This window comes from Phytophthora infestans, genomic scaffold, assembly GCF_000142945.1.
Source record: "Phytophthora infestans T30-4 supercont1.51 genomic scaffold, whole genome shotgun sequence".
Classification (NCBI taxonomy): Eukaryota; Oomycota; class Peronosporomycetes; order Peronosporales; family Peronosporaceae; genus Phytophthora; species Phytophthora infestans.
In genome coordinates, this window is record NW_003303708.1 from 853,261 (window position 1) to 875,490 (window position 22,230).

A 22,230-nucleotide genomic window follows, 5' to 3' on the forward strand; every position below is an offset into this window, starting at 1 on the left:
TCTTAGGCTCCATCTTAATATCCAACCAGTAGTTGTGATACGCATCCTCCACTTTTTCAGCCATCCCTCTTGTGATTGGATTTTTTCTTCCCGTCTCGATAATCCTTTCGAGACCGAACATTTGGTAAATAATACGTAGCATGTCAAACCACGATCCTTGGCTGTTCGTGCTCTTTGTTGAATTTCTGCAGATATGCCAGCCACTTGTGGAACAGCGTGTTGCTGAGTATATCATTTCCGACCTTGTCAAGCGCTAGCACCCTGAATATATCCTCCGGGGATTTTCCGCTGGCAAAAAGAGTCGAAGCCTTCTCCATCTGCAGCTTGGCTGTAGTGCTTTCCATGTTGGGGAACTTTTTGGCTTCTCCGAGGACTCGAAAGAGATGCATGTTCCCAAAGGTATCACCTAACTCCAAGAACATTTTGTCCACCTTGCTGGGGTTCTTGTCGACGAACACATTCATGTACGAGACCCACACATTGAGTTGTGGCTCGTCGAAGAAGCTCCTATCCCCATATGAAGGCCGTAGCCTGTTGTAGACGTCGAGAGGAGACTCTTTAAGGCTCATCCACCTATCGAACTGCTGTGCCTGCAGCTTGGCTGCAAGCGTTTTCGTCTCACCTTTCGAGCTCGCGGTGATAAGCGTGTCGAGTAATTGTGCATCTCCGTACTTCCGCGTTAACGTTTCTATCACGGTGGTCTTCTTTTCAGGGTATCTCGCGTTGTAAACGCTCAAGTACCGTTCCCACTCTTTCCACCGTGAACTCCCCAAGAAAGCTTGAGCTGTACTGCCATGTTTGAACGCGTCCATAACTTTGTCGGGTGTTTCTCGCTTGCTGAGCCAGAAGTCAAACAATGCACTATCTACCTTGTTGGCGACAGTTTTGGTTTCAGCCGTTGCTTTCCCGTTCGCAATCAGTTTAAGAAGTACGTCTGTGTCGGCTTCGTCACTTTGAGCTACATGTTGCTTGAGCGTAGGAATAATCGAAAATGGGGTTTTCTTGGGATGTCTTGCGTTTACATCGTCCACGTACTTGAGCCAAGCGGAGAATTCAGGTTTTGAGAAGATGGATGTCCCTACCCAGTTAAGGTTGAGGGCTTCAAAAAACACCGACGGGTCTTTTCGAGTGGCAATCCAGAAGCGTATCTGGTCCTTTTCCAATTTAAGGGCGAGTTCACTCAGCTGTGGATACTTTTTAGCAGCTTGAATTGTGTCGTAGACAACTTTGTCGCCGTGCAATGACGTCAGGGTGGAGATCACTGACGATTCTTTATGAGATGACTTGGCACTCAAGTCGTCGGCGTACTGGACCCACTTAACAAAGTTGGGTTCATGCAACAAAGAGAAGATCTTTGGTTCGTCAAGGTTCATGTTCTTGAACACTAGCCCCGCAGGTAGTCGCTCGTCTAGCCATTGCTGAAGCTTCGCTGGAGTCACCGCTGAAGACTTGACCAACGCCTTGATATTTTCTACGACGCTGGGTGCTCTCTCCTCGCCGACTAGATCAACAGTACTATTTTTTCGCAAAAGCCTCGTGCTTGAACTCGCATTTACGGTATCGACTTCAGTCCTGTTGGGAGCGTGCCCTCGTGGATCTTTCGCGACTGATGCGTCGACAGATAAACTGGCGATGACGAAAGCTACGGCTGTCAGAGAGAAGAGATGCATCTGGATGCAAATTCAAGAATGAAAGTGTATTCGTGAAACCTGAGAGAAATGTGCACTGATTCTTTCTTTCGATTTCACGGGTTTTACAATACGGTACGATACTGTGCAGGTCTCGTTACGAGAAAACAAATTATATTTAAAAAAAGTTTATTAATAAATCTCTTGAGATGAAAGATGAGTGCATCACCAAATATGCACGTCTAGAGGGCCTTGGAGACAACCGCCCGACCGTCACGCGCGCTGCTCTTGATGGCACCAGCTTTCTGGCTGGTAGTCGCAATGTTCTTCACCGCAGTGGCGTCCTTAACAGGGGCGACATTCTTCTCCGCGTCCGCTTTCTTCCCCTTCTTCCCCTTCTTCTTTCCACCCTCTTTCTTGGTAGCTGCATCGGTAGTCGATTTCATGATCACCGGGGCCGGTGGAGGAACCAGCGTCACCTTCTCAACCTCAACCGGAAGATGTTTCTTCACTTGGGAAGCTTCATTTATCTTCACAGGCTGCTTCTGCTGACGATCGGCCTCCTTTTTCGACTTTGCATTCTTGTCAGCCGACCCCATGCGCGGACGGATGTTCTTCACCTTGAGTGCAGACTTGTCCTTAGTAGCATCCCACACTGACGCACCGCCAGTCTGCTTCAGCTGTGTACGGATCGCATCGTACAGGTGCTCACCACTGAGCTGCTGCATGGTGTCCTGGAACTTGTCGGACTGCGTCTGACTTGCCATCTGACGGAGCTGATCTGGCTTAAGCTCGGCCCAGTCATCCGAGTATGAAGCAGTAGCATCAGAATACGGCTGCAGACCACTTTCTGTTGGGATTAATGCAAGGCGTCCGTTGCTCTCGTGACCCAGGATCTCACGTAAGACTTCACACGAGCTACGCTTCTCCGGTGCCAGACCGAGCACCAACCGCAGCACGAAATTCAAGCCTACACTGTGTGGTGCGTGCTGCTTCGAGCGCAGCCCATTCGTGCCGAAGCGAGCACCTACCACGTAGTCCATCTCGCCTAGACTGTCTCTACGAGCCAGCTCCTTCTCGCCGTATTTGGTGAGTGCTGCTGACACGATGAGCAGTTCCAGAAGTCCCGATTGAGTCTCCTGGATCTCCTGGATACACGCGAGCGTCTTCGGGCTCACAGCGCCACCAATCCACTTGTCCACTATCTCACGCTTGGCGTTAGCCTTGTCGTTTATCACACGTGCAGTCGGTTCTTCATTAGCCATGAAGAAGTTGTGGAATTTCTGGAAGCGCTCGAAGTCCGTCTTGCGGATCTGGCGAGCTTGTTGCACGCTTGCCGTAGTCACCTCAGTGAGTGCGAACATTTTGCCCGTGTTCTTGTTGGCATGCTGGGTGACGTTCGTGTTTTTGTTGGTAATTTTAGTGCTGGCCGGGTTCGCAGGTGTTGTGGGGGCGGTGGTCGCGTTCTTTCCAGCGCTAGTGTTGGCGTTGTTGGTCTTCTGTCGCGAAGTAGATTTCGTCATGTTTCAGGTGTTTGAGACACGTGGAGCTCTGAAAGTTGGGGGGAGGGGGGGGAGCTTGCAGGATGCTGGTAAATTGCGATGTGAAGGAAATAAGAGAGCGAGATTCAACTCCTCCTCTGTATCGAGATATTCCTCGTGCTTCCCAATTTTGGACCCGCACAGACGTGTTCTTGCGTCAGTAGAATCCGTTAGCTATGGGTTGAATAATAACTCTTCGTCCTCCTCTTAGGATAGAACACACCATTAATGGTACTATTTCCATATCTCTTCATCTGCAAGTTTAGCCCCTTGAAATACAGTCAAGCGTGAGTTCTAAATCTATAATTTTCGGTGTAGCTTTGTGCCCATAATAAGATTATTGATGCGTGTTAGTTGCATACTTATCGTCTATTCTCAGTGCTTCATTGTGAACGAGGAAAATGGTAGAAGTACCATAGGTGGGCCAGGTGATAGATACCTCATCTAAGCTAGTATACAAAGTCAACAGTACTATGATACCTCCATAGTGAACAGTTTTTTTGTCCAATCCTTCCGTCGCCGGGGAATCAAGTCAGCGGACATGTTGGTCCAAATGGCAACCACGGACACCTTCGAGCCTCGAATCGAGGTCGAGAATCTATCGACTCGAAGAGAGGCTACCGCTCAGCTACTTTTGCATCTACTTCAGACGCGATGCTGCGCAATGCAAAGCTTTCTCATCTCCGGACATCGCTTTGTCCATCATGGAATCACCGTCCGAGCAGCACAAGAATGAAGAGGCACACAACAGCACAGCAAAGTCCAGATCGACCAGCGTCCCACAAAATCCTGTTCCTGGATGGTGTTCGTGGCCTCACAGCATTGATAGTATGCACGTCACACTCGAAGGAATACATGGCAGACATCGACCTTGGAGCCATCGTAGTCGACACGTTCTTCGTGGTATCGCCCTTCCTATTGACTTCGCTCATTATGAAAAAGAGCATTCGCTTACTGACACAAGGTGAGTATCCGCAAATGGGTATTCGCTCTGAACGACTATTTCTCCAAGCGTTTCTGTCGAGTGCACCCACTTTTTGCGTTGACAAGTTTTGTGATCGGTAATTTCCTGCTGAAGCAAAGAAGCTCTACTATGTAGCTCAGAAACCAGAAGATTTCGTTGTGTACAAGGTACTGCTGCTTGAAGCCGACTACCGCTACTTTGTATTTTGGACGCTACCTCTCGAGGTCGCGTACTATTTCTTCATCCCTTTGCTTGTAATCGGTATCCTCGCATTGCGTCGTTTCTGGTTCCTACCGTTCTTCCCCGCGTGTTGGTGGGTTATCTACGAAGGCTGGTACAATTTTGGTCGAGCCACATGGAGTTGCGTCCACATTTCCCGACATTTCTGGCCGAGTCACTGTATGCGGTCATTTTCATATAAATCGACTCGTGGGTTAAAACTAGCGCCTCTGAGTTCCGAAAGGGGCACGTAGTCGTGATCTGCATCGTCGAGTACACTACGGTCGCAGTGTTTCTCAGTTTAATCTTCCACAGCTTGTTTTTTCATTGGGTGCATGAAAACCCGGCACCAATAAATAGCTTTTTGATTGCCGTTGGCGATGATTTTTGCGAGATGATTGTACCGTCCTGTGTGTCAAGGATCTTCGAGTGGGATGTACTATGTTATTGGGGGAAGGTCAGCTTTTCGGCGTGTTGTTTGCACACGAGGTCGGTTCTCAGCCGAACGATAAGGTGTTTTCTCGCCTTGCGTTGGTTCTACTGCTGTCTACCATATTCGATCATGTGGTCGAGTATCCGTTGCAATTGCAGTCGCAACAAACCACTAAGGGGCTTGAGGAGCAGGAAAAGAAAGGTTCCGGTGGGGTTACTACTTGTCATCCAAGCGTGGCGCACAAGATACGAAGCAGGTCGACAACGTTGGCGAAGAGTAAGCCACGCGAGTCGAAAGCATAAGTGAAAGTGTGTTGTAAACGTAGTATAGTTGTCGATCTTTGTCAGCAATAACGAGAAAGCTGTCGACGCCTCTACATACCTTGAGCCGGTACCTGACATCCTGACACATCACGAATGGCGTGTCCAGATTCGACTAATTGTCAATCGTGAATCACGAGTCGTGAACGGCACTACAGTAGATGGCAACCCTCAAGTGAGAATTAAATTGCGATCATGCGTAGTGAACCACTACTGTACTAGGGCTCCAATCGACATCCTGATGGTGGCATCGGGGGAGGGAAAGAGGTCAATGCTGAAGTGTTGCGTGCGTCTTGCAGCCAGCTTGGAAAGATCTCAGTCCAACGGTCGCACGCATACTGAAACCAAATTAAAATGTCCAGCTTAAGTGATGAAGGATGCAACATTGTGCTCTCGCATTTGCTCGATGCAGCCATAGCTCTGCAGCAGATGCAGCAGATGCAGTACCGCGAGCTTGGATCTTAACGCACGCAGCGAGAAAACACCGTCTGGTTTTAGCAATTTCCGCTATCACTTTGTAGTACATATACACAATCGAGTTCCGAAGTAAATGTATACATAAGATACGTCAAACATGCGGCTTTAGTTGAAGCTCTCCACTACCGCAATCACTTTGCACAGGTTATACTTCCGAAAACACACGCCGTGGTAAAGACAACATCACTTGGTTTTTGTAAGGGGCCAGCCACAACACGCCAAATCCCGATATAGCCGTTTACTGAAGCCACCTCATGCCGAACAGCAAAGCAACGTGCCCCACTTGGCAATTGTCTAGCGGTGGAAAACTCTTCGTGAACCTCATTGCCGACAATGCTGCGCACGCACGCACCATCGGAGCATGACACCTCCACTATCACTACGGAAGCCGATACGGTTGTGAACGTGCAGACTGCGCCGGAGGACCAACCGCTACTGGCTCAGGACGAGCAGGACAACGACAAGGAGAAGAAGCCCGTGAAGGCCAAGAAGGCGGCAGTGGCGGCCGCTCCACCCACCAAGGTTTTATTCCTGGATGGTATACGTGGTCTAGCCGCGCTATTAGTCGTCACGCAACACTCGCACGAGTACATGCAGGATTTAAACCTGGGCGCCGTGGCGGTTGACTCGTTCTTCGTCTTGTCGTCATTTCTCCTCACGTGGCTCTTTATGAAGAAGAGCATCCGTATGCTTGATCAAGGTGCGGGACTGCGCAAATGGATCTTCGCCTTGGCCGACTATTTCTCCAAGCGATTCTGCCGAGTGTACCCACTTTTTGCACTCACATGCATCGCATTGTGGTTCATGGACGACGAGGACAAGAAGCGCTACTTCCTCATTAAGCAGCCAGAGACGTACGACCTGTTCAGGACTCTGACCTTTGAGTTCGACTACCGTTACTTCGTCTTCTGGACGCTGCCGCTTGAGATCTCGTACTACTTCTTTATCCCAGTGTTTGTATTGGGTGTGCTTATGCTGCGTAAGCTCTGGTGGGTACCGTTTATCCCGGCGTACTACTGGGTCATCACGCAAGGGTGGACCGAGTATCGCACAAGTCACACGGTAATGCGTCCTCATCTCCCGACGTTCCTGGCAGGATCAATGGCTGCAGTGCTCTTCGTTAAGCTGGATACATGGATTAAGGCTAGTGGCTTCCAGTTCCGTCTTATCCATAAGCTTATCCTGCGTTTAATAGGATACTCGGCATTAGCGGCGTTTCTGAGCATTGCCTTCAGTGGTCTGTTCTTCATCTGGGTCCACGAGAACACGGCACCTAAGACGCCTGGCTTCCCGTTCATTAGCGTGCTGGTGACCACAGTATTTGTCTGCGAAATGCTGCTGCCGTCCCCGCTATCATCGATTCTCGAGTGGAGCTTTCTGCGTTATTGGGGGAAGATTAGCTTCTCGGTCTATCTGCTGCATAGCTTTGTGCTATACAACGAGTCAGTGAACACGCAGCCGAATTACTACTGCAGATTATTCTCGCGCTTTGCAATGCTGTGTATGCTGGCTACGACAACATACCAGCTGATCGAATATCCGTCGCAGTTACTGGCTCAGCGTATTACCAAGGCGCTGAACGAACAGGAATCCAAGGGCTCAGGAGGTATGACTGTGTTCTGGGGCGAATGGGCGAACCCATCTAAGGTGCTGGCTCAGAGACTGGCAGCGGTGCAGGAAGCGAAGGCCTCGGGCAAGTGGATGCAACTGCTAGGTCTGAAGCAAGAGACACCCGTCAAAGAGCAGCCACACGACTCAGCGGCTTAAACTGTCTGTAAAGTGATAAGGGTGGACTTATCCTGCTTTATGTTGTGCTTTAACCTGTATTAGAGCAATAAAATGTAAAACAAATGCTTCATTGCTCACATAACTCGTATGATACAGCATAACCGTACGATGAAAATGCATGTGTTACATGTTAGTTTAAGGACTACACAGAATATACTGTAGTAAACAAGACGAGCTATCCTACGTTTGAGAATCTATACTGAGCGACGATCTTAGACGACAAAGCACACGTTATGAGGTGTTGCTTGCGTTGATCTTGGTCGTGAAGAAGGTGAATAGAGAGAGACTGCACGGAATGAGGTGCAGTCGTATTCATTGAGGTTCTTCGTATCCATTGAGGTTCTTGACAGCAGGCCTTTTCCTTCGATGTTCAAAGTCTTGATTCCGACACCAACAGTGAGCAAACACAGCGTCTGAATCCAGCTTGACATGTCCAAGCTTCCGAACCGATTCGAATGTAAATCATACTCGAACATGCACGTAATGAGGTGCAGTTCAGTCACGATAGAATTCGATTCGACCACAAAGACTTTGACAGCGATATCCACCGCCCACTTAACATACAGAAACCTAAGCGTGCACGAAATGAGGTGCAGCTTTGGCATGTCTGTTAGAGAAGGCTGCGGATATCCCTTGTAAAGCTGAAATCCATTCGACAACTAGTGCTCACACGTGCACGAAATGAGGTGCAGTGTTGACCACAGGTCGTCGAGTGATGTTTTTGCGCACGTCATGAGGTGCAGCATTCGGTGTCGTGAGGAAATTGACGTTGGCAGCTTGAGTGTTTTTGTGATGAGAAGAAACTTATGCAGAATCTCGACTGTTGCTTTTCTTGGTAGAATGAGGAGAGGCGTCTTGGATCGAAGGACCGTAGGCTTGTATCCCCTAAGGTTTCTGCACCAACTTGGCACGTAATGAGGTGCTCTGAAGGGCAGGAACCTTTTGCATCTTGAATACACTTGTCTTCACGTGCAAAGGAAGGATCTTGAAGTCTTGAACATGCCATAGCGGGACAGGGAGCTCACCATTTACCACTCCGTCAATTTTGAAATACAAAAGAGTAGAGTGATGCGCTGGTGAGACGCTAAATAGGCTAATCTAACGGCCTGCTGAAGACGAAGTACTGGACTTGGGGAGCGCCGTCAACATTATCAGAGACCTGTACAGTTGAGGTAATAGATGAGCTCGTGCGTACCTAGAAGAAGCGAATTGCGACGGAAGTCGTGAGTCCAGCCACCGAGAGTTCGCGTTGATGAGACTCGTACAAACGCGCGTGTTCGTTCACATAGAGGTGTGTGATATCCTGCAATGGGATACGCTTGGGCGTCGCACTCTTGGATACCTTGACAGTTTTCTTCTTCTCCGTCACTTTGACTTTCTTCTTGATGATCTTCTTGGCCTTTTTCGCTGACATCTTGGGCTCCTGTGGCTTCTTCACGGGCGTCACAAGATCGTTCTCGTCCTGTTTCGCTTCCTTCTGTTCAGCTATTGAGGGCTGTTTCTTCTCGTTCCTTACCTGTTCATCTTCCACTGCGCTCTCCGTCGTCTCCTGTTTCTTGGCGTGTCCTCTCTCTTCGTCGCCGTCGTCTGTGACATCGCGCTGTCTCTTGCGGCTTCTGGTTGCAGGCTTCGTCTCCGCTGTGGTATCCTGTTTCTTCGCGCCTCCACGTTCTTCATTGCCATCGTCGGAGGCTTCACGACGACGCTTGTGACTACGAGTAGAGGCCACGCCGCCTTCCACTCTGGTACTGGAGCAACTGCGTCGAAGAGGACGTGGAGGCGTGCGCGACGTTGCGGAGACCGTGGAAGATACAGGTCGTGACCGCCGACGGATGACGTAGCCGTAGTTCTCCTTGTTGGCCTCGTCGAAGTACTCGTACTCGCGGTAGATGAGCGGCAGAAGGTGATCCAGCATGGCTCTAATGGCTGAAGTTGTTGTAAACTGAGTGCGGAATTGGCTGAAATCGAGCGCCAAAACCAAAAGCTCGATTCCCGCCAAAAGCTGTTCAAGCAAAAAATTAAGATACCGGTACTAAAGTGTACCATATTGACGGTACTAAACTCGAGAAGAGTGACCACAAATGTACCGATAAATAGGTACCCGAAAATGCAAAACCTTTTTCATACTGCTGGCATAATAGACAGCGCGTTGTTGTCCGGGATGGCCACGTGTCATTTCTCAGTGGCAATTTGGCATTGCTACAACACGACAGCATCGAAAACGAGCAAGGACCTTGCTGCAAGGTTGATTGCGATGGCTGTGACACTGGTACTGTCGAGCGCGACGACGTACGACGGACAAAGCGCAGGCCGTCGAGCCCAAGTCTGCTGACGAAATTTTCTACATCAAAGCTTGGTGCTGAGAGTTCCATCAACAAGTCTTCTGGGATACCGAATGACGAAGCTCAGCTAGCGATTAAGATGCATGGAGCTGTATTTTGCTCGCGATGTAGCAACCAGTGCTGAACTTCTGACACCTCCGAAAGAGACCGTAAAGGGAAACCAACGCTTATGAATTCCTACGCTTAAAATCTTGACAATAATTAATGCAGAAAGAATCCCGTGCCGTCTCGGATGCACTCGGCCTGCAACGACAACTGGACTGATGGCTTATGTCACCAATCTGAGTCGCCGGCTTGGAGGCAGATCGTTCCGGGGCATGTCCGGGTCCAAACTAATCTTAATGCACTCATGCAGCTGCAAATATCCTGTACGAGCGCTCGCTGCGGGTGGACTAGTTGCCACTCGCTATCCATTTTCCTCTACGAAACCGAAGATGCATGCAAAACAATCATCATGCCATGCTATGGTACCCTCATATTAGCCTGCCGTCGAGCCAATTATAACGTTAGAGGCAAATAATAAGTTCCCTACCTCCATTTTTGCCGTCCACCGGCGCTCTATTTGTGTTGCTCTAGTCCCCCCGCACTTGCTGACGCTCGCAATGGGAGCTGCCATCCTTCTATATACAAAAACGACCGGGCATGTGTCTTGTACGTCGAGCCCGTCGCATTCCTCTGCCCGCTCTATGGTGATCTCCGTCTTAGATCCACTCTGACCGCATGTCGAAGATCGATGAACGGCGTGGGTTCATCTCCGATGGTCGCTCAGCTGCTGGGGACGATTTCTCCTGGTCTTTCGTCTCAGTCTCCTCCTTCGGCTCGCCATCTTCCGGCACGGACTCCGGGATCTTGAACGAGGAGCCTGCGCTGGAAGGCACTCTACTGGACGACACTCGCTTACTTACGACAGGCGATTTAGCGGCCACTAACGACTCGGGCTTTTCACCCGTCTGGCCGATATACCCTGGAGTTAGACTCTGCATCTCCTCTACCGCAGCCTTAATGGCCGGGTCGGAAGGTTCGCGGTGTTCATTATCGCCTAAATGCGTCGAGAAGGCTGGAATTTTCTCACGTGGACGCTGACGCAATGCAGCAGCGAGACTGGCAGTAGAGGACAGCACACGACCGCTTCGCCTCTGGATCTCCATCTGCTCGGCCAGTGCCTCCTCGATGTCAATATTGGCACCATACTCGGTCGGACGCTGCAGCTGCTCCTTGCCCTTGGGCTTAATGCGGCCGAAGAACCTGCGGATGCAGCGGAAGAGCGACTTGAACATCTTCAACCGGTGCCCGTGACTCTGAAGTACAGCGAGAGAAGCGAGTTGTTAGCTTATGAAGCTTTCTCGCGACGCATGCGACGTTTTTCCTTATCAGGAACAAGTGTATCTACCGATTAGATGCCTTCTTCCGCCCTCCCAGAGAGAGTGCGCCAGTGCGCTGGAGCTGTTTGTTGCCGCGTTGCAGGCGCGTTCGATCGCGACGTCGAGGTTGGTTCCGACCTGCGCGCTTTCCGGCCTTTCGCGTTGTTAGACGAAACTCAGGCCCCAATTGCTGGCTAGGGCTGCACGCGCTACTTACGTAGGTGACGTTCTCGAGCCCCGGTTTCTCGCAACTGTCTTCAACTTTGTATCTGGGGTGCGCCGGCTACGCACCCGAACTGGCCCAAAGTGTGCGATCAACGATATCCAGCAAGAGCGATGATTTGTCTGGGCGCTTACTGACAGGTGACTTAAGTCATTTGGGAGGTATTTTCTTATCTGAGTGGATATCCACTCAAAATGGTCCCAAGACGATTCGCAAAAATGGGGTTTTAATTAAAACGAGTGAACAGCTCGGTAAGAAGGTGACCCCCACCTGGCTGGTCGAAAGAAGGCATCGACTACATACAGCTTGTGTAAAAGGACCTCCAAGACTTCCCAAGGACTCAAGAAGCATTTGGCGCGAAAGAGTCTGTACGAAAAGCGATCCTCGCAGCTCGCAAACTTGTTTAATTGCGTCAGAAACAACTATTTACAGATTAACAAACACAGAACATCGAAAAAACAAAGCACTATTTTTTCTTTTCTACTAAGCTACGTTTTGTTTTGCTAGTAGTTACTAAGAAAAAACAAAAAAATTAAAAAGCAGTTATATGCATTATTAAACGGGGTAATTCCACACTTTTAGCGAAAGCTGCCCCCTTAGAAAGTCGTTTAATACAATTTTTATATTTTCTAAAAAAGGTCTAAACAAATCTTGTATTGATCAACAACATTAAATATTGATATCCTGTAGCCTTAGGATAATGAGCGCACGGAGGTGGTTGATAGCGATTGTGACAACGACTTTGCACTATTTCACGCGGGGCTGGAAAATCGACGAATAAGGCGGCCGCATTCAAGCTGGATAAAATTCAAAGAGAGCACTGAGTCAAATACTCTTGTTTAGCTCACAGCAATAACTTTATTTACGTGGAAGCAACATCGAGTGTGGTTGAACAGGCGACTGGCCGGGCGCCTACCCTTAAGACGCCTTTGATTTCTATTCATGAAGTTGTGTGAAGAATATCGAAGCGATTTGTTGGGTGCATTTCTCCAAACACGCAGAAGTGAGCATGCTGCAGCATGCTCTTCTAATTAAAATGCTTTTAGCAGAAAGCCTTATTCACTCCGAATTTCGACTGTTGATAAAAATGCTTCAAGACCTAACTGAAATAATTTCTATGCTGCTTCTAGGTTTTCATTTTATTGGGTCACATCGGTCGTAGCTTGTTTCGCGCGAAGCTTACGTAAAAATACTTTATTAAAAGTCCAATTGTGTTCTTTCTTAGAAAGTATTTACCGGTAGCTGAGAAAGAAAAAACGAATAAAAAAAGATCTGATTGTAATTTACAGTAGTCACGCCCTCAGATAAGGGCAGCACGGGGATATCTGAGTATCGACTCAGATAAGAAAATTCCTCCGTCGCTTGGCACAGTCTCCGCAATGAAGCAGCGTCTGCTGCGGACTCTACAGCAATGAGCCCCACGCTCTGTATGTGCTCTGCGGAAAAGTTAAATTGGAGATGTGATTGATCTTGTTGTTATCCGGCTCGCCATTTTTGCGAGCGTTGTGCAGCTTGCAATCTGTTTAAGGACGTGTTCGATGGCTGCATTCTATAAGCTGAAATCCAACTGTAATAGCACCCAGTACTTAAATTTTGCAACTGGTTACGAGTCCTGCGTAGCACCTAAATTCTAAGCTCGCAACGGCCTCCGCTGGGCCATCATTTGCTCGGGAAAACTGTCGTTATGACGATAATGCCGCAGCGAAGGCACTAACAATGCCTGCTCGTGGAAGTCAACTGTGATGTCGAATTACCTTGATGAAAGAGTGGGTTCACGTTTTCACGGCTTGAATTAATACTTACAAGTCTCCTTAAAGTAGCTATATACAGTCTTCATTACGGCCACTAAGGCTGTAGGCCTACAGTTTAGATGCCGTAGTGGTTCACTGCAGCCATAATATCCAGTCTGGCAGGCTGTCTGCCGCCGACAAGGAACTTCCTTCAAGGAACCCGCTTAATTCGGGCAAGAACTGTATGCAGCAATCTGGTCGCCGGCCACCAGCAATACTGACAGCATCGTGCAATGCGCGGTGCATAATGCACTGCATTGGCATCGGCCAGATATCGGCATCAAGCGTCGAGAATCGACAGTGGCAGTCGTCGAGTGTCGACTTCGAATCGGATACTTTGGTGTACACCACGTAAATCCCGGGTACACGTACCGGTATCCCTTGAACCTTTCATCTCTAATACGCACCTTTTAACCTCCCAAATTCCATTGCTTCAACCCCCCAAAACTCAATTCCGCATTCGACGACAATCATGGCGGAAGGCGCGCTCCTGCACTCTTGCGCGGTCTATTTGTACGTCTACGACGACGTCAGCGGGTCATACACGCAGCAGACCGATGCAGCTGTGGGCTGTGCTCTTCTAGCGGGCGAGCACGCGGCGCAGAGCGGCTCAGACGCCTTCTCTCTGTTACTCTACGACACTAAAAAGACACCTCTCTTACAGCTCCCCGTGACGCCCAGCGCACGTTTCGTGCCTCAAAAAGACAACTATGTCAATTTCTACGAGCGCCAGACGCAGCGGAACTTCGCCATGCGCTTTAAGGACGCAACTACGAGTGAAGCTTTCATGTCCGCAGTGTCCTACACTAAGGCTCAGGTTTTAGTGCACTATAGCAAGTCCTACGACCGCACTAAGCCCGCGGTACTGGTAGATCAACTGTCTATCGGTAAGGAGAATGCCGCGCCGCTCAATCTGGGCGACGTGGCCGGTGTCACGGTCAAAAAATGGCAAGGAACGATTGAGCAGCGGGAGAGCTTCTTCTCATCCAATCCTCTGGATATTAAGCAGCAGCCGACGACTGAAGCCAGTGGAGAAGTGAAGAGGATTAAATTACAGGAAGGATCAAGTGATATGGACCCCTTTACGAGGATTCTGGCCACGGAGGCGCTCATAGGCATGCAGAAGATGGGGAAGAGACTCGTGGCCGTGACGTTCCCGGAGACGAACACGTGGGTCATCGCAGAGATGGAACTAGTCAAAGTGAAGAAGAACACCACGTCCGGTGCCGTAGAGCAGAATGTGGACACAGCAGAGGATCAGGAACAGGATCATGACGAGCTGGTGAAGCGTATGGCAAGTTTATCTCGCATGGGAAGTCAAAGTTCTGGGCTAATTGCAAGTGTGAAGACCAAACTGGACAGTCGATCTTCAATGGAGCCTCATAGTGAGATTGATACGTCGTTGACGCGAGCGTCGTCCATTGGGCAGCAGTCCGGAGACCCTCCTGCTGGGTATGTCCCGGTGCTGCTAGCTGGTCTTCAACTTCCAGGCGAACGACCAGGATCGTTGCGCAATCTGCACAACGAAATGCAAGCTCAGATACAACAAGAAGCTGCGTCTCCGTCGCACGCAACGTCGTTGGCTGCCAAAGTGATTGAGCCCCTCAAACACTCGATTGAGAGTCGTGCGAAAGCAGAAAGCGGAACAAACGTATCCAGTGACATGGAACGTTTGATGAAGGAACAATCCGACTTGGCTCGATTGCGTGAACAACTGGAAGAGAGTAAGCGCAAGCTGGAGTCTGAAGATACAAGCTCGATTGAGCCATCGCACTCGTCGAACGGTGTCGGTGGTAAGTCGTCAAGAGTGACGGAGTTAAAAGAGAAGCCAGCTTCCTTCACGCCATCATCTTTTGCGCTGATGGGTCCAAGCGCTCCACCCAACGGGGCTTCATCTTACGGAGCCTCTACTAGTCGATGGAGTCCACCGAAGCTGGATATGGTGTCGTCCTTCTCGTCTTCTTTCGTCCCTTCGTCGCAGCCTCCCCCAGCACCGAGTGCGTTCTCGTCATCTCTAACGCCATACACGGCCCCGTCGTACCCGTCGTATTCATCAGCGACAGGTACATCGGGGTCAAATTCGTCACCAGATGTTGAGAATGGTATTATCCGACTGCAGCGATCATCTACGTCGATCGAGACCACGTTGCACGAACTGCAGTCCAAGATGGATCGACTGCTGAACTCGCAGCACTCGTTGAAATCGACCAAGTTTGTGGCAAGCTCTAGCAAGTACAGTGGTGGATCATCCCTATCATCCTCCTCGTCCTCGTCGTCTTCTATGCTTCTGAAGAATCTGGAAAAGGCTCTTGCTCAACGTGACGAGCTCCAGGCAACCAACTCTCGACTTGAAGAAGCGAACAACGAGCTCGAAGCGAATGTGGAAGAGCTGCAGAGTCAGCACGAATCGCTTCAGATGGAGAACCGGTCGCTCCTGGACAAGCTGCAGAACGGGAACTATTTACAGCAAGAGAAGTTCCGCTTGGAATTGCGCAGTGTGCAGCAGCAGTTGAGCCACACACAAGAGCAAATGCTGGTCTACCAGGAAGAGAATTACCAGCTTCGAGCTCAGTTGGCTGCGAAGGATGAACAGCTCGCCAAGGAGAAGACGAAGCTGCAAGAAGAAATGCACAAGCAGCTGGAACAGCTGCAGCAACAGGTTAAAGACGACGTTCGTCAAGGCTCGAAGGATGCCATGGAACGAACGGCGACGGAGAAGGCTGCACTTGAAGCCCAAGTCGCAGAGTTGACCGCGCAGAAGAAACAGTGGGAAGTGGAGCGAGAGACGATGAACAACAGACTGAGTCACGCGCAGAATCAACAGGTCCAGCTACAGGACGAGACAGTCAAGTCTCAGGCCGCTCAGAACTCGCGTGTTCAGGAGCTAGTGGCGCGTGTTCAACAGCTCGAGGGTGATTCCAAGATGTTGAAGCAGCAAGCAGAAGGATTTCACTCGGAAGCACGACACTTTGAGGAGCTGTTGGCTTTAAAAGAACACGAAATGACCCAGTTGCAGTCTGCAAAGAATGACCAGGAGTATGCGGCGCTGAGTGAGCTCTTCAAGGAGTTCATGAACGATATCTACTTCCATTTCCAAGACGCATTCGATGAAGACACGGAGTTTACGGGGAAAGAGATTGTCATGGCTATCCGGAAGATCTTGAAGCAGAACACGATGGATATTCTAGCCAAACTCGAGGAATTCTACCAGCAACAAGCACTGCAACGTCAGTGAAGGTAGCTAGCGGTCATGATTGCTTTCGGATTGCGAGAGATGGCGATGGAACTGTCTCTACGTGGAGGCGGGGATGTGAATCTAAGGAAAGGATGCCGACCAGTGAAGAGTTGATGACGGGTGCTATTATTATTGATGTGATGGTTCATCTTTTAGACAGAGGGGGCAGTACTGGGAAGATAAGTATAGCCACCGTTCACTGACCTAAATGGACACAAGTCGCCGACAATTGAAAAAGCCATGGAGGTGCTGGTGCTTGCAGGGAACAGTGGCGTCGACACGCTGTTTGATGTAGTTTTGGGCGCCCTGCAGAGTGCGTTCTTACTCTAATCAACGAGGAACTCGGTTGGGCTAACCAAAAACTACTGCCACTTTAGATTCCGCGACCCCAGTTGAAATTCTTTCGAGTTTACCATCAGTGAGCGTGGCGTACACTGCACCAAATGAACTTCAAGGAGACTAACTTGGCGAATAACCTTTCTCTTTGCTAAAGAGTTTTGCTGAACTTCAGGATCATCAACTGGTATATCTCGCAACTCTATTCTTCAATAATATGAGCTAAATGAGACGCACTTGATAGGTTGTTGCAAGGAAAAATTTGGACAGAGACTCCCTGCGTGTCCTCCTCAAGAATAATCAATGTCCTGAGACTACAGATACGCCACCGAGTGGACCGTTTAGTGCTGGCGATACCAGTCACTTGTTACGGAAGATTGGCAGGAAAAGCAAGAAGATCAAGTTTCTATCCGAGCAAGTTGATTCGTTCAAAGCTAAGGCGCAACATCTCGAGATAGAGCAAGAGCAGTTCTTCGACGACGTGCAAGAGATGAAGACTCAGTTCGATAAACTAGCCGAGAATCATCGTAAACTCATGTGGGAATATCTGCCCGCTCGTGATCCAAGTCTTCGCGCGATACCGCGGTTAACTACGTTACCGGAGACTCCTACGACAGTTGGGAAGTATCCGTTAGAGCAAGTACTAGGCTACGGCCAATACGCTGTTGTGTACACGTCAAGCACACCTGAACGCTCCGAGCTAGCGATCAAGGCCATAGACAAACAGAAACTCATGGATCTCGTATCGCTGCATCGCATCAGCTCCGAGATCTCGTCACTAAGCGACCCGTATATTCGACATCCAGGGATCTTGGAGCTAGTGGACGTTCTCCATACACATAATCATGTCTATTTGGTCACAGAACGCGGAGGTAAGGACTTATTCGAGTTCTTTGGAGCTCATGTGGATGGACTTGGAGAGGATACGATACGTCCATTGCTACTACACCTTGCACAAGCCGTGGAAGTATTACATCGCAACAATTATTGTCATCGAGACTTGAAGCCGTAAGGGATTACGGGTTGCACTTTTTTGAGTCGCTAACTGGTTGCTGTCGTAGAGAGAATGTGTTGTATGCTCCGCAGAGCTCACAATTGATCAAACTCATCGACTTTGGTCTGTGTACGAAAGCGACAACAGCCCTTCATGATTTCTGCGGCAGTCCTGGCTTCTTTGCTCCCGAGTTATTGCTCCATGACGGTTATGACGGATATAAGGCAGACGTTTGGAGTATCGGCTGCATCTTGCTTGAGGTAATACGCTACCGGTATTCTGATCTCTAACGTGACTCGAACTCTAATGTCGTAAGAATACAGTTAGTGCTCGGAAACACACTTTTCTCTTCGATCTGGATGTCAATGTATGACATTTCCATCTTAAAGGAGCCCAAGACATTCGGCGAGTTCGTTAAAGCGGTAAGAAACTGGTTTCTCACTCCTGATAGCAAATCTCTAATTCACTGTTAGGCACTGACACAAACACGAGATTACTGCCACGGATCCGAATGGAAATACTCTTCTAAGCTGCGGAGTGCGCTACTCGGCATGTTATGTGAAACCCCGTCGGAACGATTATCGATACACCAAGTGCTAGCTCATCCGTGGCTAGCCGAAGGTCCACCTCGAGTCTCTAACTCAAGAGCAGCACTAGTTAAAGTGAAGATTCAAACCAGCCTGCCTTCCAGTGCCGTAGCCCGAATATCTGAGGGTGATACAAATGTACACCCGCTTCCACGGTCGCTGGACTACCCACCTCTAGTATCTTCAGCTCCGGGCTCTCCACGTGTCCACCACTTGCATTCCCCACCCTCAGTAAAGCTCAATCTACCAAGTTTGTCACCGGAAAAGCAGGCAAGTCGCTGCTCTCCAGAGCGCAAAGTACCAACCAAACTCGCGTTTAGTGTCACTCGATTCTAAAACCTCCCGTAAAAATTAGGGAATAGAGTGTCAATTAGTGTCTCGTTACAGATCGATGCTGTATTCTACTGAGATAGCGTAGGGATGGCGGCGAGTATCTCCTGGGCCTCTTTGAAGATCTCGAGGGACTCCACCTCGTCGCGATGAGCCTCGATGAAGTTGGAGACGTCGGTGGCTGCCTCTTTGAGACGACTCTGACAGTCTGGCAGCATCGTCTCCGTCTCTACCAGCACTTCCTCCTGCTTACGGATATCGTGCTCGTCCTTGCCGTCTGCGCGCATCTTTGCGATCTTGTCCTGCTGCGCTGCGTGCTCCTTCGCGTAATATTCCAAGTCCTTCTTCACCCTAAGTACCACGATGTAAGCAATAGAAAAGGTAGGTAGATACTACAATACCCACCGACGCAAGGTGCCCACTTTGATCTTGAATTGCCGCTCCGCCATCTCTTCTGCTATGATCGCGACTCGCCAAAAATGTCGGAATTTAACTGCTTTGTTAAACCGGTATACCGGTACATTTTGTGGTGTACTGCACGTAAAGTGAAGCAAAAGTGCAAAGAAACCCCATTTTTTTTTTCACCCAAGCGGACTTTAGTATTTTTTACTTCGAAGATCCAAAGATCAGAAAGGGTTCCGGTGTTTGCATCCGCCTGGCCGCCTATCTGCTATCTACTCCAGGTTCCAAAGCCTTTGAGAAGCAGCGCAAGTCTCTTCTCTCTAGTTGCCGGAGATGTACGCCTTCTCCAGCGGGTGTGTGCGCGTGATGACGTCGAAACGGTCGGGACCCACGCCGATCCACTTGATGTGCGTGCCCAGGAGCTCCTCCACACGCAGCACGTACTTCTGAGCAGCCACCGGCAGTTCCTCGAACGTCTTGCACTTGGAGATGTCCTCAGACCAGCCTTCCATCTCTTCGTACTCGACGACAGAGTCCTGCAAGAGCTGCAAGTTGGACGGCATACCGTCCAGCTTCTTACCCTCGTGCCAGTACGCGACGCCGATCTTGACCTTCTTGAGGCCCGTCAACACGTCCAGCTTGGTCAAGTTGAGCTCCGTGAAGCCATTCACCATGTTCGAGTAGCGCATCTGGGGAATGTCCAGCCAGCCGCAACGACGTGCACGGCCTGTGGTTGTACCGAACTCGGCACCGACCGTACCGAGGTGCTCGCCAACGTCGTCGTGCAGCTCCGTCGGGAACGGACCTTCACCCACACGAGTACAGTACGCCTTGACAATACCGATAATACCGTTCAGACGGTTCGGTGAAATACCGCCACCAGTACACACACTACCGATACTGGGGTTACTCGACGTCACGTAGGGGTACGTACCAAAGTCAATGTCCAACATCGTAGCGTTGGCTCCTTCCACCAGGATCTTCTTGCCAGCCACGTACGCGTTGTTCAGGTACGACACAGTGTCCACCGTCATGTCCAGGATCTTGTCCTTCATGTCACTGTACACCTTGATCTCGGCCTCAGCGTCGGCCTCTAATTCCGGGTAGTTGTCCTTGTAGAACTTGACCAGATCGACCATCTTCTCCGTGAAATCGTCGAAGTAGCGCAAGTCACCCACACGCACGCCGTTACGCAGCATCTTGGACGAGTAGGCCGGACCAATACCCTTCTTGGTCGTACCGATCTTGTTACGGCCACGACGTAGCTCGTTAATACCGTCCACTTCTTGGTGCAAGTCCAGCACCATGTGGGCACGGTCCGAGATGAGGATGCGGCCTTCGTAGTCCACGCCCATCCTCTTGAGCTCCTCGAGCTCCTCTAGGAAGCTCGGCAGGTGCACCACCACACCGTTGCCGATGATACAGATGGCGTTTGGGTTCAGGATACCCGAAGGCACAAGGTGGAACTTGTACTTCTTGCCTTCGTGCACGATGGTGTGGCCAGCGTTGGAGCCGCCGGCCACACGCACAATGACGTCGTACGACTGGGACAGACTGTCCACGAGCTTGCCCTTGCCTTCATCGCCCCATTGGGCGCCCAACACCACGTCCACGCCGACGTTCAGTCCATCTGTGTGGCGGTGCGGGTTGGCCACGGCGCTCTCGATGCGGTTGAGCTTTGTTACAACCTCCTTGAGCATGGCCTGCGTGACGGCCTCGCGACTCACAGGCTTGGCCGCGCCTTCGCACTTAGCGGCCGCATTGTCGTCCATGCTGGCCACGCCGGCCACACCCATGAGGGCCATGGCAGCGAGCAGGCCGGCCGAACGGCCCTTCTGGTTGGCCTCGCTGGCCTCGACGGCCAAAGCGGCACGCAGCGTGGCCGAAGCGTGGGCCGTACGGAACTTCTGGCCGTGACACTGGGCCGAGAAGCGCTGGGCGGCGCGAGCGGCCTTGGACACGACGTCAAGACGCATCGTAGCTGGTCTTCCTTCGGTCTCCCTGCGGCGCGTAGATCCTCCGTTGGAATGAACTCCGGTGGCTCGTAGGCGCGGACGTTACTGGCTCGTGCGACATAAATACCGGTACCTGCGCAAACACGGTATGGCTTCACACGCCTTAAGTCCGATCTCAAGTACAGTAAAAATCTCCTATTTTAATTAAAAAAAAACTGCTTTTATATAATACGATCCTCTCTGTTTGATATCCCCAATAGTAATTTTCGCCATCAAGTGACTACAAACTCAAGAAAACCTCTGGAGTCATGTGTACCGTACAGCTCCTTATAGTGATTCCTCTATATAGGAATAAAATGTGGCCGACGCTATCAATACATAGAGGGATCACCTGTATCAGATATAGTAGTGTATAATATTACTTAGGTTGCCTCGAGTAAACGCATACACCGTTCACGTTAATTAGTCGGCCTCTGACTAATAGTGGTGGTACGACTTCAGAGTCCCAAAAAAAAGCGACTAATCGAGACATACTACTAGTTGTAGAGTATGACTATTTATGGTAGAATCCTAGAAGGTTAAAGCTGAGCCGACTGCCCAGCTTCTGCGTAGCCCTTCTTGAACTCATCTTGATATTCAGCGACGATGTCCTGCAGGTCTCGGCCTAGCTGATCGACTTTCCAGTAGCCACAAGAGCCAACATCTTGTCCACACAAAACCATGGACTTCTTAGCTCAGTTGAGACCGCTCTTATCTCTCTCGCAATTCACCAGCTGTACGCATTTTGCTGCGGTTTCCAAGAAGAATCTCTTTCCTGGGTTCTGCAACGACCTGGAGCCTTGTCGCCAATCTCCACGTCGGATTGCAGCCATATTCCGCTGCTCACAGAGCCGTTGCCAGTGCTCCTTAATTTGTTAAATAGGAAACCGGTCAGCCGGTTGTATTAGGTCTGTAGCATTAGATGAAAAAAAAACCGCACTTTTGTGTGCAATTCTTTTGCTACCACGACGACATGTCTCCACTATGACCGCTCGCGTTGTCCATCCACAGTGTGCGTTCCTTGACGAAAGGTCCTCCTGGTCCCCAACAACGGACTTCATGCAGCCATTGCTGCATCAAACTGTTGTTTATGAAGGCTGTAGGTGAAGTTCGATACGCCGCCCCAGGTGTTGAATCGGGCAAGCCTTGGATTGGATAATTTGCATTCTTATTTTTGAAGATGAGCATTGGGAACTCTATTTGTGCGTTGGTTCCGCCACGAAGAAGCACACACATTGTAATCCCTTCGCGTCCTGATAACACACA

At 50.0% G+C, this 22,230-nt stretch overlaps 11 protein-coding genes across 11 annotated transcripts; 5 read left to right on the plus strand and 6 right to left on the minus strand.

The window, feature by feature from the left end:
* Positions 1–143: 143 nt before the first annotated feature.
* PITG_16726 (secreted RxLR effector peptide protein, putative) lies at positions 144–1,670 on the minus strand (the record flags this gene model as incomplete). Its single annotated transcript, XM_002896901.1, has 1 exon — positions 144–1,670. The coding sequence occupies one exon, from the start codon at positions 1,668–1,670 to the stop codon at positions 144–146; it is 1,527 nt and encodes a 508-aa protein (XP_002896947.1).
* Positions 1,671–1,800: 130 nt separating this feature from the next.
* PITG_16727 (uncharacterized protein) lies at positions 1,801–3,284 on the minus strand (the record flags this gene model as incomplete). Its single annotated transcript, XM_002896902.1, has 1 exon — positions 1,801–3,284. The coding sequence occupies one exon, from the start codon at positions 3,149–3,151 to the stop codon at positions 1,871–1,873; it is 1,281 nt and encodes a 426-aa protein (XP_002896948.1).
* Positions 3,285–4,024: 740 nt separating this feature from the next.
* PITG_16728 (uncharacterized protein) lies at positions 4,025–5,087 on the plus strand (the record flags this gene model as incomplete). Its single annotated transcript, XM_002896903.1, has 7 exons — positions 4,025–4,069; positions 4,134–4,230; positions 4,317–4,440; positions 4,485–4,539; positions 4,627–4,683; positions 4,747–4,788; positions 4,854–5,087. The coding sequence occupies 7 exons, from the start codon at positions 4,025–4,027 to the stop codon at positions 5,085–5,087; spliced, it is 654 nt and encodes a 217-aa protein (XP_002896949.1).
* An 828-nt stretch (positions 5,088–5,915) lies between these two features.
* PITG_16729 (acyltransferase family) lies at positions 5,916–7,349 on the plus strand (the record flags this gene model as incomplete). Its single annotated transcript, XM_002896904.1, has 1 exon — positions 5,916–7,349. The coding sequence occupies one exon, from the start codon at positions 5,916–5,918 to the stop codon at positions 7,347–7,349; it is 1,434 nt and encodes a 477-aa protein (XP_002896950.1).
* A 1,216-nt stretch (positions 7,350–8,565) lies between these two features.
* On the minus strand, positions 8,566–9,285 carry PITG_16730 (uncharacterized protein; the record flags this gene model as incomplete). The annotated part of the gene is made up of 1 exon (XM_002896905.1): positions 8,566–9,285. The coding sequence occupies one exon, from the start codon at positions 9,283–9,285 to the stop codon at positions 8,566–8,568; it is 720 nt and encodes a 239-aa protein (XP_002896951.1).
* Positions 9,286–10,413: 1,128 nt separating this feature from the next.
* On the minus strand, positions 10,414–11,022 carry PITG_16731 (uncharacterized protein; the record flags this gene model as incomplete). The annotated part of the gene is made up of 2 exons (XM_002896906.1): positions 10,414–10,560; positions 10,639–11,022. 2 exons carry the CDS (start codon positions 10,987–10,989, stop codon positions 10,414–10,416), a joined length of 498 nt encoding a protein of 165 aa, XP_002896952.1.
* Positions 11,023–13,558: 2,536 nt separating this feature from the next.
* Positions 13,559–14,361, plus strand: PITG_16732 (uncharacterized protein; the record flags this gene model as incomplete). The annotated part of the gene is made up of 2 exons (XM_002896907.1): positions 13,559–14,309; positions 14,354–14,361. 2 exons carry the CDS (start codon positions 13,559–13,561, stop codon positions 14,359–14,361), a joined length of 759 nt encoding a protein of 252 aa, XP_002896953.1.
* A 388-nt stretch (positions 14,362–14,749) lies between these two features.
* PITG_16733 (uncharacterized protein) lies at positions 14,750–16,422 on the plus strand (the record flags this gene model as incomplete). The annotated part of the gene is made up of 2 exons (XM_002896908.1): positions 14,750–14,876; positions 14,919–16,422. 2 exons carry the CDS (start codon positions 14,750–14,752, stop codon positions 16,319–16,321), a joined length of 1,530 nt encoding a protein of 509 aa, XP_002896954.1.
* A 147-nt stretch (positions 16,423–16,569) lies between these two features.
* PITG_16734 (protein kinase) lies at positions 16,570–17,941 on the plus strand (the record flags this gene model as incomplete). The annotated part of the gene is made up of 4 exons (XM_002896909.1): positions 16,570–16,634; positions 16,699–16,844; positions 16,902–17,665; positions 17,719–17,941. The coding sequence occupies 2 exons, from the start codon at positions 17,148–17,150 to the stop codon at positions 17,939–17,941; spliced, it is 741 nt and encodes a 246-aa protein (XP_002896955.1).
* A 534-nt stretch (positions 17,942–18,475) lies between these two features.
* PITG_16735 (uncharacterized protein) lies at positions 18,476–19,036 on the minus strand (the record flags this gene model as incomplete). Its single annotated transcript, XM_002896910.1, has 2 exons — positions 18,476–18,919; positions 18,974–19,036. 2 exons carry the CDS (start codon positions 19,015–19,017, stop codon positions 18,640–18,642), a joined length of 324 nt encoding a protein of 107 aa, XP_002896956.1.
* Positions 19,037–19,290: 254 nt separating this feature from the next.
* PITG_16736 (adenylosuccinate synthetase) lies at positions 19,291–20,946 on the minus strand (the record flags this gene model as incomplete). Its single annotated transcript, XM_002896911.1, has 1 exon — positions 19,291–20,946. One exon carries the CDS (start codon positions 20,944–20,946, stop codon positions 19,291–19,293), a length of 1,656 nt encoding a protein of 551 aa, XP_002896957.1.
* Between the last annotated feature and the right edge of the window lie 1,284 nt (positions 20,947–22,230).